General features: G+C 42.9%; 1 protein-coding gene across 1 annotated transcript in view; it reads left to right on the forward strand.

Moving 5' to 3' along the window:
- Positions 1–3,342: 3,342 nt before the first annotated feature.
- Positions 3,343–13,929, forward strand: part of LOC138661755 (cytochrome P450 2G1-like) — a 40,327-nt gene continuing 29,740 nt past the window's right edge. Inside the window, exons 1-3 of the mRNA XM_069746652.1 lie at positions 3,343–3,579; positions 6,354–6,516; positions 8,157–8,309. Coding sequence (XP_069602753.1) covers positions 3,400–3,579; positions 6,354–6,516; positions 8,157–8,309 — 496 coding nt within the window. The 5' untranslated portion in view covers positions 3,343–3,399. The remainder of the gene's footprint in view (positions 3,580–6,353; positions 6,517–8,156; positions 8,310–13,929) is intronic.

The raw sequence follows: 13,929 nt of genomic DNA on the forward strand, positions 1-13,929 counted from the left end.
CAAGCAGTGGAAGCGGAGTAGGATGCGGAAGGGAAAACAATATTTCAAATTTCTGGACTGTCATCACACAGGTGGGTGCCATGGGACGATGGCTTACAGTGATCAAGGGAGGCTCATGGTACCAGAAAAATTGTTAGGGAAGTTGAATGAGCCGAGGAACAAATGGAGGAAGAGGAGGTGATGGTCATACAACAGTCAGGAGATGAGAATAATGAGCCACTCTCTGTTGTCTGTGGTTGGCGGGAGGGGTTGGAGGAAGCAATCTTGAGTGTTACCCCGCCACCAACACACCATGGACTTGGACCTCATGGAAGTTCCTTTTTGCTGCACTATCTTCAGGCACTATGCCCCTTATTGGTAGGGTTATAAATGGAGCTGACTACTGGGTTGCCACTCTGTTAGATCCATGGTACAAGAGTAAATTTATCCGTATGCTTCTCCCATGGAAAGGGATAACCACATGCTGGAGTATTGAAATACGCTTGTAGACAATTTTAAGAGTGGTTTCTCCAATACAGCAGTGAGGGTCTTAGTGTGCATCCCAGTTGTAGACGTCCAATCCTGGGAAAGTCAAGGCGTCACCGCCAAATCATTAGCAGCAGCAGCAGTGTAAATGGCATAAGCAATTTCTGTGAGTCATTTAACATATTTTTTAGACCAGCCTGTGAACCACCAGAACAGAATACATGTCTGACATGAGAAACAACTGGATAGGATGGTGCAGGTGTATCTGGATCTCAATATCAATGCCATCTGGGGACATTTAGACCCTTTTGCATTTTGCTCTTCAAAAATGGAAGAGTCCTGAGCTCACCTGTCACGCCTTGGAGGTTTTTTCATGCCCGGCAGCCATCATTCTGTCAGAATGTGCCTTCATCGCTGCTGGTGGTATCCCAATATATAAGCGCATTCGGCTATCCCCTCAAAGTGTAGACCGCCTAACTTTCATCAAATCTAACAAGTCATGGCTCTGATGAGTTTTGCACACCAATTGCAGATTGGGCAGACTAGGTGATGGTGTCATTTTTAGTGTCATGTATTGATCTCACATTATTGCAGTCTGTGCCATCTTTGCAGTGTTTTCTGTGCCTGCTGTTGCTACTGCTGCTAATGTTACAATTTATTTTTAAATATGGAGACTCCAAATTGTTTCTTCATCTGGTGGGCTGCCTGTAGTAGAAGGTGTGTCAGAGACCAATTATAATGTTTCTACTCTGTAGAAATTAATGCCACTTTAGTGATATGTGACGATTAATTTTTTGAAATGTGGAGACACCAAGTTAGGTCTCCATCTGGTGGGTTGCCTATGTCAGTAGGGCTCCCAGACAGGCAGGCCAGCACAACTACCTGTGTTACTTTCTTTATATTTTTCTACTAATATTACTATATGAAACTGATATTTGGGCCATCTGAGTGTGGCTGGAATAATAAAAAAAAATTGGAGGTGTTGCATTTGGTATGAGGTCTCCGAGCTAAGAAAACTTACACTGCTTTCTTAACCACTAGATCCTCATTAAAACTTCAATTCCAAGCTGTAAATGCTGGGCCAGACACTGATACCTCATGAAGGGCCCATGGCTGACTGCTGCTGTGCCATTTGTAAATTTCAACTTTGACTCAATGATGCCACATTTCATTGTGTCTGCCCCTAATTTTAGCTGTTTGAGAATCTTTTTGTCACCCCTTAAGACTTGGTTTTGCCTCCCATTGAATCTAGTGGGGTTTGAGTACGTTCAACGAACTTTTTGACAATGTGTTTGTCAAACTGCGGTCCGTTTGGCAAATCCGAACCAAACTCTAAAAGGTTCGCTCATCTCTACACCTGACAAAAGTGACATGCAGATTGGAGAATATTTTGATATATATGTAGATTATACTAGGGCATTAAGAAATTCGAACCCCCCCAATAGAAAAACTTGTAGGAATCCCTTACCTAAAGCTCTCCAGATGAAACACGCTCTATGTCTTAAATGATAAGCTATATTAGCCTGCATACATAGCTCATACTAATGTATGGCAGCTCACACTTATGAATAGCGATATCTTGTGCCAGGACACTTTTAACCCAAAGTAAGGTGCACAAAAAGTGCTAAGCACATGTCGAAATTTATTGGCTATGCGATCACAGAGGTGAATATTCCTGTACATACATAATTGCAACGTTAAAAAAGTCAACCAATATTTATATAATTACAACCTTTTCCCAACAAAAAACGTAAACCACTATTTTATATACACAGAGATATTGTGCATATTACCATTCAAGTTTGCATATTCTAGACCCGTTTCCTCTCCAATGGGTTCGTCAGGAGAACATGCTCCGCTTTCATCATGGCCAAAGAAACATGCAAGTATAGACTTGCCACAGTAGACAACTTAAAAGATGGTTTAGTCACTCAGAGAGTCCAGAAGGCTTGAGGGGAACAGTGTGTATTTTCTCTCTAGAGGAAAGATATATATCTTGGTACCGTGTTAGCCAGTAGATAGAAAAATATTTAGAATTGAGAGTCCTCAGTGGTTGATACCTTTTAATGGCTAAAGATGGTAACAAATTGCAAGCTTTCGAGACTACACAGGTCAAGACTAAAAGAAATTCTGAAGAATCAGATATTTATGCACAACATTTTTTTTTCTGTGCTATGCTGTGCATAAATATGTGATTCTTCAGGATTTCTTTTAGTCTTTGCCTGATGAAGAGACCTGTGTAGTCTCGAAAGCTGGCAATTTGTTACCATCTTTAGCCATTAAAAGGTATCAACCACTGAGGACTCTCAATTCTAAATATTTTCTCTCTTGCATTTACTACTTGACATACATTGATTTGTGGATTACACCTTATCATCTAACCTCAAGATAAGTATAAACTCAGTGTTTTGCCAGTTGTTGTGGGTTACAGCAGTCTGACCACCACTGATCAGTAAGTTATCTGTCCTGTGGATAGATAACTTAAATACTTAAAAACTTAAAAACGTTAAATACTTTTACTTTCTTTATGACTGCTATATTTACCACTGTATTCTTTGTTGCAATAAAGGTGGTAAAAGAAGATCTCTCAGGAGATTAGCTGTCATATAAATGACTAAAACTCTATAACGTATGGGATTTAAGCAAAGAAACAAGAACCTGCAGCTGTGGGCCTTAACTTTTGGCAATGGTATTTTTGCAAGAAGTCAGCACATAGTGTTCAGTTGCAGGTTGAACTGTCTCTCCCATGCCTAAAGGAACTCCATACTTTATAAACTGTACATTTCAAATCTAGAAATTTAAAGACTACAGGGGAGATTGAGCAACACCTTCCCCACCCATAAACTTATTGTACTTAAGTAACGTGTCCTTAAAAAGAACAATCTGTCTTCAGAGGTGTTATTTGGGAAAAGAAAAGAACTATCAGCAGCCAAGATGTTCCTACTAGAAGATGTTACTCTCCTCCTTACAGTGATGGTATCTTGTCTCATCTTATTCTTAAGCTTTATGCATTTTTGGAGAAAAGGAAACTTACCACCTGGACCTACCCCACTGCCGATAGTGGGAAACTTACTACAGCTAAGCAAAGGGGGCATAGTGAAATCTCTGCTGAACGTAAGTGTTTACCAAGCTCTGATCAACTTGTCACTAATTAACTTAAACTTATATTTGCCTTGATGCACCTATACACAAAAGGAGGCTTAAGTGGTGGCGCTTCCCACAACAATAACACAATCCAAACCGAAAAACACCCTTTGGGGCGCTGGGAAGAGCCGTGGGAGGATGCACACCTTCTAGACCTCAATTAGGTAACCGCATTTGTACTTTCTTACTTACCTTACGTCATATGTCATGTGTTACATGGTTAGTTTATGGTGGTATGGTGGAGTAGTAAGGTCCTAAGGGTTGCTTCTATGTATGGGACACTGATATTAAGAAGGGATGCTGTAAGCACCTTATATTTTCTATGTGTTTGTTAAGAAGCACAGGCGGTTTGTGAGATATGTACCTTATTTGTCTGAAGATATGTATTGGTGGGCTTCTCACGGCTTTCCCATGGGGTATTACCCGGAAAGAATGAAGTAGCTTTTTAATATGTATATGTATTGTCTTTATTTTTTTCTGCAATAAAATTTATTGGAGTTTTTATCTATGGTTGGCTTCTTTATAGATGACAGGGATCTTACTGCCATCTTGTGGTTGTTCATATAAGTGTACAAGGGTATACGACCTGGTTAGGCAGCGTGGGTCCCCGACGTGCATTTCGCGTACCGCTTCTTCCTGGGGGGTTTTGTCGCCGGCACGCACACCTCCATCCGACGCCCTGGAGACGCGTCTGAACTGTGGCTGGCTCCGCCCCTCCATCCTGACGCATCGGATGGAGGTGTGCGCGCCGGCGGCACATGACGCCGAGAGGGGCTGACGTCATGCCCGGTATGGAGGCGGAAGCGCCGCAACAAACCACTGCCACCATTGATTTACGGGTAGATAAAAGCACGCTAGACATGCTCACATACACGGCAAAACCCCCCAGGAAGAAGCGGTACGTGAAACGCGCGTCGGGGACCCATGCTGCCTAACCAGTTCGTATACCCTTGTACACTTATGTTGATTCAGACTGATCTCCTGTGTCCATATGCGGCTGCTGCTAATATTATATTGGAGGTGTATGCCCCTGTCTATTGAATGTATGCAACATCTTTATTTGTGACTGCTATACCTGTGTCTGCTACATTGGGATTATATTCAGGCATTATCCTGCTAAAGATCTGTGACAGACTTTAATTAAGCACTGTGCACTTTATTTGTGGTTTAGGTTATCATCACTATACTGGAGACGCATGCTCCAAATATACTAATATATATGTAACATACCTTGAAGCAATTGTATGCCCATGTTAAACTGATCTTACAGCTTTATCTGTGTCTGCCACATAGAGATTATATTGAGATTCTTACCTGGTTGATTAATACATATGTAATATAACTTGTGACAGACCCTGAACAGGCACTATGCGCCTTACTTTATGGCACTAGTTTACATTCTCTTATAAGCAGTCACCCAAGTTTACTATAGACCTCATATACAGCTTTATATTTCTGCTAGTTTCTTTGATATCAGAATAATTCTATATCCTCCTAGGATAGAGGGTTGTAGGCTAAGATTATCCACTCTGAACAAGAGGAATATATATAGTGCGGCATTATATGCATTCTTTCTAGCCCTCAGTCTGTATGTGATGTCCAGCATAATGGATGGTAACTTATGGTGATAATGACAGGATATTCAGGGGTACACTACCTAGTTGGCCAGCTATATTGTGCACTAGTATCTTCATTTTTAAATTGTTTTGTATTTTGTTTCTAAATTGTTTCTAATAAAGTGTTTATAAATTTTATAATGGCATTTGCTTCCGGTGTTTTTCGGTTTGGATTGTGTTATATTTGCCTTGAGTATGCACTCGCTATTGTATCAGCAGCAGGGACAAAAGCCAACCGCTGCTGCCATCTTTGAACCAACAATGGCATCATGACTACCCAAGGCAAAAGATACGGCACAATACCTGGCTGGCACAGTTATTGTACTGACAGTAATTAGTTTGGGGGTATATCTTGTATTTTATTTTATTTTTATGTTCCAATTACATAGAGTCAATTATTACCTTTACCTCTGCAATGTCAAAATATTGACCTTTAGATCAGCAGAAGACACCTTAGTAGAAGTGAATCCGAGCGGTAAAGTTCGAGGTTCTTACCGGACACCCAGTGTTGTCCGGTGCTGAACACCGAACACAGACTTCTCCTTGAAGTCTATTTTACAGTTTGGGAGTTTGGAGAGGAGAGAGAGATTCCAAACTCCATTGATTTCAAGAAGTTTTCAAAACTTTGGACGAAAGTTCGGTCGGGTACCAGAAACCGAACTTCCACAGGTGGTCATCCCTAGTTAGTACCAAAAGAAATGTAGGGACAGTCAAGAATCAGTCAATTCTTGCAGGATAGCATATGGACTGGTGCAGTAGTCTTTTGCCTTAATGGAATTGTCCCCTGACCAAACTAGAAATGAAATTGGGTTTATACTAACTCCATAGGTTTTTTTTTAATGTAGGCTTAGGAGATATAGCGGGTTGAGATGGACAATTTGTAAATGAACTGCTTTTTAGCACCCACTATTGACTTTCAATTGCAATCACCCTTTTTCTGCAGTACCACCTGGAGAAGAGAGTCTCATGTAAAGAAACTTCTTGCTGTCATTTTAGCTAATAAGCCACAGAGCTTAAAACAGTTTACATGCATTACAACAGTGTTATTTTTCATCCCCAGAACCTCAAGTTTTGAGGAATGTGCAGATTACTTTGACATAACAGTATCTATTTTTGAATTCCATCCAGATTACTCAGAAATATGGAGAAGTGTTCACCGTCTACCTAGGTTCCCGACCAGTCATTGTGGTAACGGGATACAAAGCTGTGAAAGAAGTTTATGTGGACAGAGGGGATGATTTCTTAGCTCGAGGTGATGTCTTTTGCTTTGATCTTGACTACAAAAACTATGGTGAGTAGTTTGTCATTATTTCCTTAATCCAATGTGTTCAGAGGCAGCAATGGTGTAGCTAGATGGCAGAGGATCATCTGTTTTGGAATCTGTGTGCTCTCCCGGATCATCAAGATCCATTGAGGGAAAAGATTACTATCTAATTGCTCTTTAGCAAATTCTAAACTAATTTCAATTTTTTGGTGTATACAAAATTATACATTTGTTATGTGAACAGTTTTTATGGTTCCACCCACAAACTATTTGATGTCTGTAGTTTAAACCTCTCTCCTTACAAGACACAAGGCATATGAGAAAATTCTGCCGATTTGTCTACTATTTCATTGAATTTGGAAGTCCACATTCCGGCTTTATGTACTGAGCTGCCAAATTTTTGGCAGTCAAATTGAAGAAATTCCCAGAGGATACCTCTCATAGAGAATAGACTGGGGTACTAAAAATGTCCGCACCACCAATATGCTTGATTTTTTTTTATTACAAACTTCCTATACAATACTTTGCCCATGTTCATTTGTAGAGATGACCAAGTCAATTCTAATTTTATCAAATATGCTATAAACATTCCTAAAAACTAAAATTATTTAGGAATTCAATTTCTAACAGGGGGACACTTTTTGAGGCTTGTAATAGGATAAAAAAATCAAACTATGATGATCGCCAATTTTTGTCCCCCGTCAAGGTTGACCAGCAGCCACCTGGTCCTCCAAAGGCTCCAATTTTGTCTTCCTCTTGTTTTGGGAAAGTAGATGACATAAGTAGTGCCCCATGTGACTGTATAGGGCTTGGCACAGAATGGAAGTCTCAGAGTTCTGGAATGAGAAGAAGATAGACAATAGAAGAGAGAAGATGGAAGAACTGATCAGAGGACTTGTGGTGGTAGAAGAAGTATAGGGAGGGCTGAGGAGAAGTGAATATAAAATTTATCTTAACCACTTCCCAGTAGTGATGAGCAAGTGTGCTTGTGACGTTAGTTTTCCGAGAATGCTCGGGTGTTCTCCGAGTATCTTGAGCATGCTCTTAGATTATTTTTGTGTCCCCGCAGCTGCATGATTTGTGTCTGTTAAACAACCTGAACACATGCAAGGATTGCCTGTTTGTTAGGGAATCCCCACATGTGTTCAGGCTGTCAAGCAGCCGTAAGTCTTGCAGCTGCAGGGACACCAACATGATCTACGAGCACGAACAATATACTCGGAGAACACCCGAGCATGCTCGGAAAACTCGAGTAACGAGCACACTCGCTCATCACTACTTCCCAGTGGATTAGATTTTTGCTGAATTTATTCTTAGTTAGTCAATTTTCCAAGCTAAAGATAACTAAATCTGACAAATTTTGAACTTCTATATAGTCAGATATCTCTATCCATGGGTCTGTGTACGCTTAGATGGTTTCTTTTTTAGTGTTCTGTCCCTGTAACTGCACTGCACCTAGGACTAAATATTTTATCTAAGCCATTTTCCTGTGCTAGACTATTCTACGGAGGTGTATACATAACAAAAAGAAATTTTCCACAACAACCTAATGAAACGGCTAAAAAGTCTCACTTTGTACTGTAGTTGATGTAGTTGGTGAAGCTATCTGTTTGCATCAATGTGAAATTGTAAAACAAAATATATTCTGAATATTTTCATCCCTCCAGGAATTACTTTCACAAGTGACATGGACAGATGGAGAGACCTTCGTAAATTTTCTCTTTCCACATTGCGAGATTTCGGCATGGGAAAAACTAAAGTGGAGGATATGATTCAGGAAGAAGCTCTGTTTCTTGTGACGGAATTCAAGAAAGCAAAAGGTAGTTACAGGCGATAGCAAGATTACCAAAAGTCTAAATTTTAAATAAAAATCATACTATTAAAAATCACATTTATACACATAAAGAAACACATCATGAACAGTGAGTAAAATGAGTACATCTTTGTAGATTACCACAAAAGCATTTATCGTCCAGGCTTTGTTAGTAAAAGTATTTGTATTGGCGAAAAGAGGCACCCGTGATACACTGAGACACATTTGTTGCGTTGTTTAGTGCCGACATCTTTAACTATCATGATTTGTATCAAAATCAAAAGGGAGAATGAACTTCTTTCTTGTCTTTTGTATAGTGTCCTATTCTATATTTGGAGAGCAGTAAATGACAGTACTCAATTAAATGAGTTAATGAACGAACCCAACCTAATTCCCCATTTATTTTGTTGTAAAGTCCTGAATCAAGAGCGAGTCCTAATGAAAGCATAATAGATCCCCAATTTTGTTGTTAACTCAGATTATTTCCCCCAAACTGGACTTCTCTTTAGACATTCCAATGAAGCTTTAATCTATTGATTGTTTAAAGTCAATGTGCCATTAGAAAATGTCCAATTGTTTAAATTGGGTTTCTGTGTTAAATATATAGATATATGTATATATAAAATTTTGTCTAAATTTTTACTATATTACAATCTGAATTAGGAATATAAATTCGAAATCTTGCAATTTTCACAGTCCTGTGAGGCTTTTTAGACTAAAGGCGCAGTCAAATGGTCGTACAAATCGGACCGAGATTGGAATGCAGTGCATGGGTTAGCCACCGACAGATTCATGTATTTCTATGCAGCTGTGGCACTCGAGTCAGGAGAGCTACTGGCCAGTTTGCGCATCACTGTCCAATCTCAGTCCAATTTATATGGCAGATACAATAAACAGAAATGGATCTATCCTGGACGGTTATTGAAGCATCTTGTTAGGACTGGCGGAACGCACCAAGAGAGATGATATAGATGCGTTCGCAGTCCGGGGTCCACCGTGCAGGTGAAACCTGCTGCTAGGAAATGACAGACTATATGGCGGTATCCAAAAGTATACACGCGTGGGTTAAACCTCACCCAGCATGAAGAAAGCGATCCTGTTGCGTCACAGGACCGCGGTACCGCACATAGAGCGTGAGCAAGTGGTCAGCAAACTTAACCCCAACAGGGATTGTAGTCCGATTAGACCCTTGCTGGCACTACACCGCTACTGGGTGTGTAAGGAAATATATAATTATAGCACCGAAGTGCGAACTGTGCCGTGCTGGCAGGTACCACAAAGCACCCAGACGTGGGTCAGGAAGCGCACACTGGCGCGTGGCACCGCACTGGCGGTCACAGCGATAGACGCTGATACGTGTGTGACACGTTGAGTGATTAGTCGGGCGCTAGATAGCAGCCATACACCATACGCGAACAGTCATACAATAGGGTAGGGGTATTTAAAGAACGACTTGCACTCACAACAAACACACGTATTAAATTGTACACTAGCGCATGGCCGTGCGGTCATGCGCAGTTTATATAGTTGCAGGACAGGAAGTGGCCACAGAAACTTTGCCCTTCCAAGACCTGCCAAGAGGACCAATAGAATGCGCTGCAGAGTCTGAGCACATGACCCTCGATCTCCAACGGGAGATCTTGCCCTGGGCATGCTCAGTGTGCGCAGACAAGGACTTAGTCCCAGAGAAGTCCACTCGCTGCTGACCAGCACTGACTTTAATGGCAGGAGCTGAAGAAGCAGCAGTAACTCTCTGAACAGAGTGAGACCGAGCAAGACGCTGGGACCGACGTCCCTGCTGAGCAGGCTCCACTGCGGCTGGATAGGAATGGGGGACCGCAGCGGAGACGGCTCGAGATTCCCCCTGTGCAGAAGCGGGAACTCGAGACCTAACATTACCTCCCCTCCTAGGGCCCCCCCCTCCTTGGGCCTCGCTACGCTCAAAGGCAGCAATGAGCTGTGGGGCCCGAATGTTTTCAGCAGGCTCCCATGACCTGTTCTCTGGACCATAACCCTTCCAATCCACCAGATAGAACTTTTTGCCGCGTACCACCTTACACCCCAAAATAGCGTTCACCTCGTAATCGTCCGTAGACGAACCCGATGTCCCGGCAGATGACTCGGAAAACCGGGACATGTATACGGGTTTCAAGAGGGACACATGAAAGGTGTCGGTGATACCCAAGCGAGGAGGAAGAGCCAGGCGGTAGACCACAGGATTAACCTGTTCGAGAACCTTGAAGGGACCCAAGTAGCGAGGAGCAAACTTAGTGGACTCAACTCGCAGCCTGATGTTACGGGCGGAGAGCCACACCAAGTCGCCAGGAGCAAAGGTCGGAGCGGGGCGCCGATGAACGGCGTAGGACCTCATTCTCTCCTTGGAAGCCCGAATGGCATCCTGAGTGCGATCCCAAATGTCCCGTGCCTCCACAGCCCAGTCTGCCACCCTGGAATCGGCCGAAGACACGGTCATGGGCACAGGTACCCGCGGATGCTGACCATAGTTAAGGAGGAATGGAGTCTGTCCAGTGGAGTCAGCTACAGCATTGTTAAAAGCAAACTCCGCCCACGGTAGCAAAGATGCCCAGTCATCTTGCTTAGCAGAGACAAAATGTTGCAGATATGTGACCAAGGTCTGGTTGGCTCTCTCCACCAACCCATTCGTCTCGGGATGATATGTCGAAGAGAGATTAAACTCGATACTGAGAAGGCGACAAAGCTCTCTCCAGAACCGAGACGCAAACTGGGGACCCCGGTCACTGACAATTTTGTCTGGCATACCGTGAAGACGGAAGATGTGTTTAACAAACAATGCTGCCAAGGCCCAGGCAGAAGGTAGCCGAGGAAGCGGCACCAAATGCACCATTTTAGAAAAATGGTCGGTGATAACCCAAATGACAGTACAGCCACGTGACTTGGGCAAACCCACCACAAAGTCCATCCCGACCATCTCCCAGGGCCTGTCTGCCACCGGCAGAGGGTATAACAACTGTTGTGAATTCTGTGGCTGAGTTCACTTCGGTGGTCACAAGTGGTATTGCAGTCTCTGGGCTTCCTCCCTCAGGTGTTTTGGTGAGCTCGTTGGCTGCCTTGCTATTTAGCTCCACCTGAGTCTGTCTTCCTTGCTCCTTGTCAATGTTCCAGTGTTGGATCTGAGCTACTGCATCTTTCCTTGGGCCTGCTGCTCTGCTAGATAAGTGCTTCTAGTTTGTTTTCTGTTTTTTCTGTCCAGCTTGCTATTAACTTTTGCTGGAAGCTCTGAGAAGCAAAGGGGTGCACCGCCGTGCTGTTAGTTCGGCACGGTGGGTCTTTTTGCCCCTTTGCGTGGTTTTCGTTTTAGGGTTTTTTGTAGAGTGCATAGTTCTCTTTGCTATCCTCGCTCTGTCTAGAATATTGGGCCTCACTTTGCTGAATCTATTTCATTCCTACGTTTGTCATTTCATCTTGCTAACAGTCATTATATGTGGGGGGCTGCCTATTCCTTTGGGGTATTTCTCTGAGGTAAGTCAGGCTTGTATTTCTCTCTTCAGGCTAGTCAGCTCCTCAGGCAGTGCCGAGTTGCATAGGTAGTGATAGGCGCAATCCACTGCTGCTTATAGTTGTGTGAGGATAGATCAGGTACTGCAGTCTACAGAGATTCCACGTCTCAGAGCTCGTCCTATTGTTTTTGGTTATTGCCAGATCTCTGTATGTGCGCTGATTACTGCACGCTGTGTTGCCTGATTGCCAGCCATAACAGTACAAGGAGCCACCCAATGATTCCCAATAGAGGGAAAAAAGAAATCCTGACATCATTTTTTTTTCTTAGCTCTGTCTTCAGTCTTTTTTTCCCCCTAGACATTAGAGTGCTTCAGGACACAGCTGTGGACATGGATATTCAGGCTCTGTGCTCCTCAATGGATAATCTCGTTGTAAATGTACAAAAGATTCAAGATACTATTGATCAGAAATCGATGCTAGAACCAAGAATTCCGATTCCTGATTTGTTTTTTGGTGACAGAACTAAGTTCCTGAGCTTCAGAAATAATTGTAAGCTATTTTTGGCCTTGAAACCTCATTCTTCTGGTAATCCTATTCAACAGGTTTTGATTATTATTTCTTTTTTGCGCGGCGACCCACAGGACTGGGCGTTTTCTCTTGCACCAGGAGATTCTGCATTGAGTAATGTTGATGCATTTTTCCAGGCGCTGGGATTGCTTTACGATGAGCCTAATTCAGTGGATCAGGCTGAGAAAAATCTGCTGGCTTTATGCCAGGGTCAGGATGATGTAGAAGTATATTGTCAGAAATTTAGGAAGTGGTCAGTACTCACTCTGTGGAATGAATCTGCACTAGCGGCTTTGTTCAGAAAGGGTCTCTCTGAAGCTCTTAAGGATGTAATGGTGGGATTTCCTATGCTTGCTGGTTTGAATGAGTCTATGTCCTTGGCCATTCAGATCGGTCGTCGCTTGCGCGAGCGTAAATCTGTGCACCATCTGGCGGTATTGTCTGAGAGTAAACCTGAGCCTATGCAGTGCGACAGGACTATGACTAAAGTAGAACGGCAAGAACACAGACGTCTGAACAGACTGTGTTTCTATTGTGGTGATTCTACTCATGCTATTTCTAATTGTCCTAAACGCACTAGGCGGTTCGATAGCTCTGCCGTTATTGGTACTGTACAGTCCAAATTCCTTTTGTTCATTACCTTAATGTGCTCTTTGTCATCGTATTCTGTCATGGCGTTTGTGGATTCAGGCGCTGCCCTGAATCTGATGGATTTGGATTATGCTAAACGTTGTGGATTTTTCTTGGAGCCTTTGCGGTGTCCTATTCCGTTGAGAGGAATTGATGCTACACCTTTGGCCAAGAATAAGCCTCAGTACTGGGCCCAGCTGACCATGTGCATGGCTCCTGCACATCAGGAAGTTATTCGCTTTCTGGTACTGCATAATTTGCATGATGTGGTCGTGTTGGGGTTGCCATGGCTACAAACCCATAATCCAGTATTGGATTGGAACTCTATGTCGGTAACCAGCTGGGGTTGTCAGGGAGTACATGGTGATGTTCCATTTTTGTCTATTTCGTCATCCATTCCTTCTGACATCCCAGAGTTCTTGTCGGACTTTCAGGATGTATTTGAAGAGTCCAAGTCTGATGCCCTACCTCCGCATAGGAATTGTGATTGTGCTATCGATTTGATTCCTGGTAGTAAATTCCCTAAGGGTCGTTTATTTAATTTGTCCGTACCTGAACACACCGCTATGCGCAGTTATGTGAAGGAGTCCCTGGAGAAGGGACATATTCGCCCATCGTCGTCACCATTGGGAGCAGGGTTTTTTTTTGTAGCCAAGAAGGATGGTTCGCTAAGACCGTGTATTGATTACCGCCTTCTTAATAAGATCACTGTTAAGTTTCAGTATCCCTTGCCATTGATTTCTGACTTGTTCGCTCGGATTAAGGGGGCTAGTTGGTTTACTAAGATTGATCTTCGTGGTGCGTATAATCTGGTGAGAATCAGGCAGGGAGATGAATGGAAAACGGCATTTAATACGCCCGAGGGTCATTTTGAGTATCTGGTGATGCCGTTCGGACTTGCCAATGCTCCATCTGTTTTTCAGTCTTTTATGCATGACATTTTCCGTGAG

This window comes from Ranitomeya imitator, chromosome 2 (assembly GCF_032444005.1).
Source record: "Ranitomeya imitator isolate aRanImi1 chromosome 2, aRanImi1.pri, whole genome shotgun sequence".
Classification (NCBI taxonomy): domain Eukaryota; kingdom Metazoa; phylum Chordata; class Amphibia; order Anura; family Dendrobatidae; genus Ranitomeya; species Ranitomeya imitator.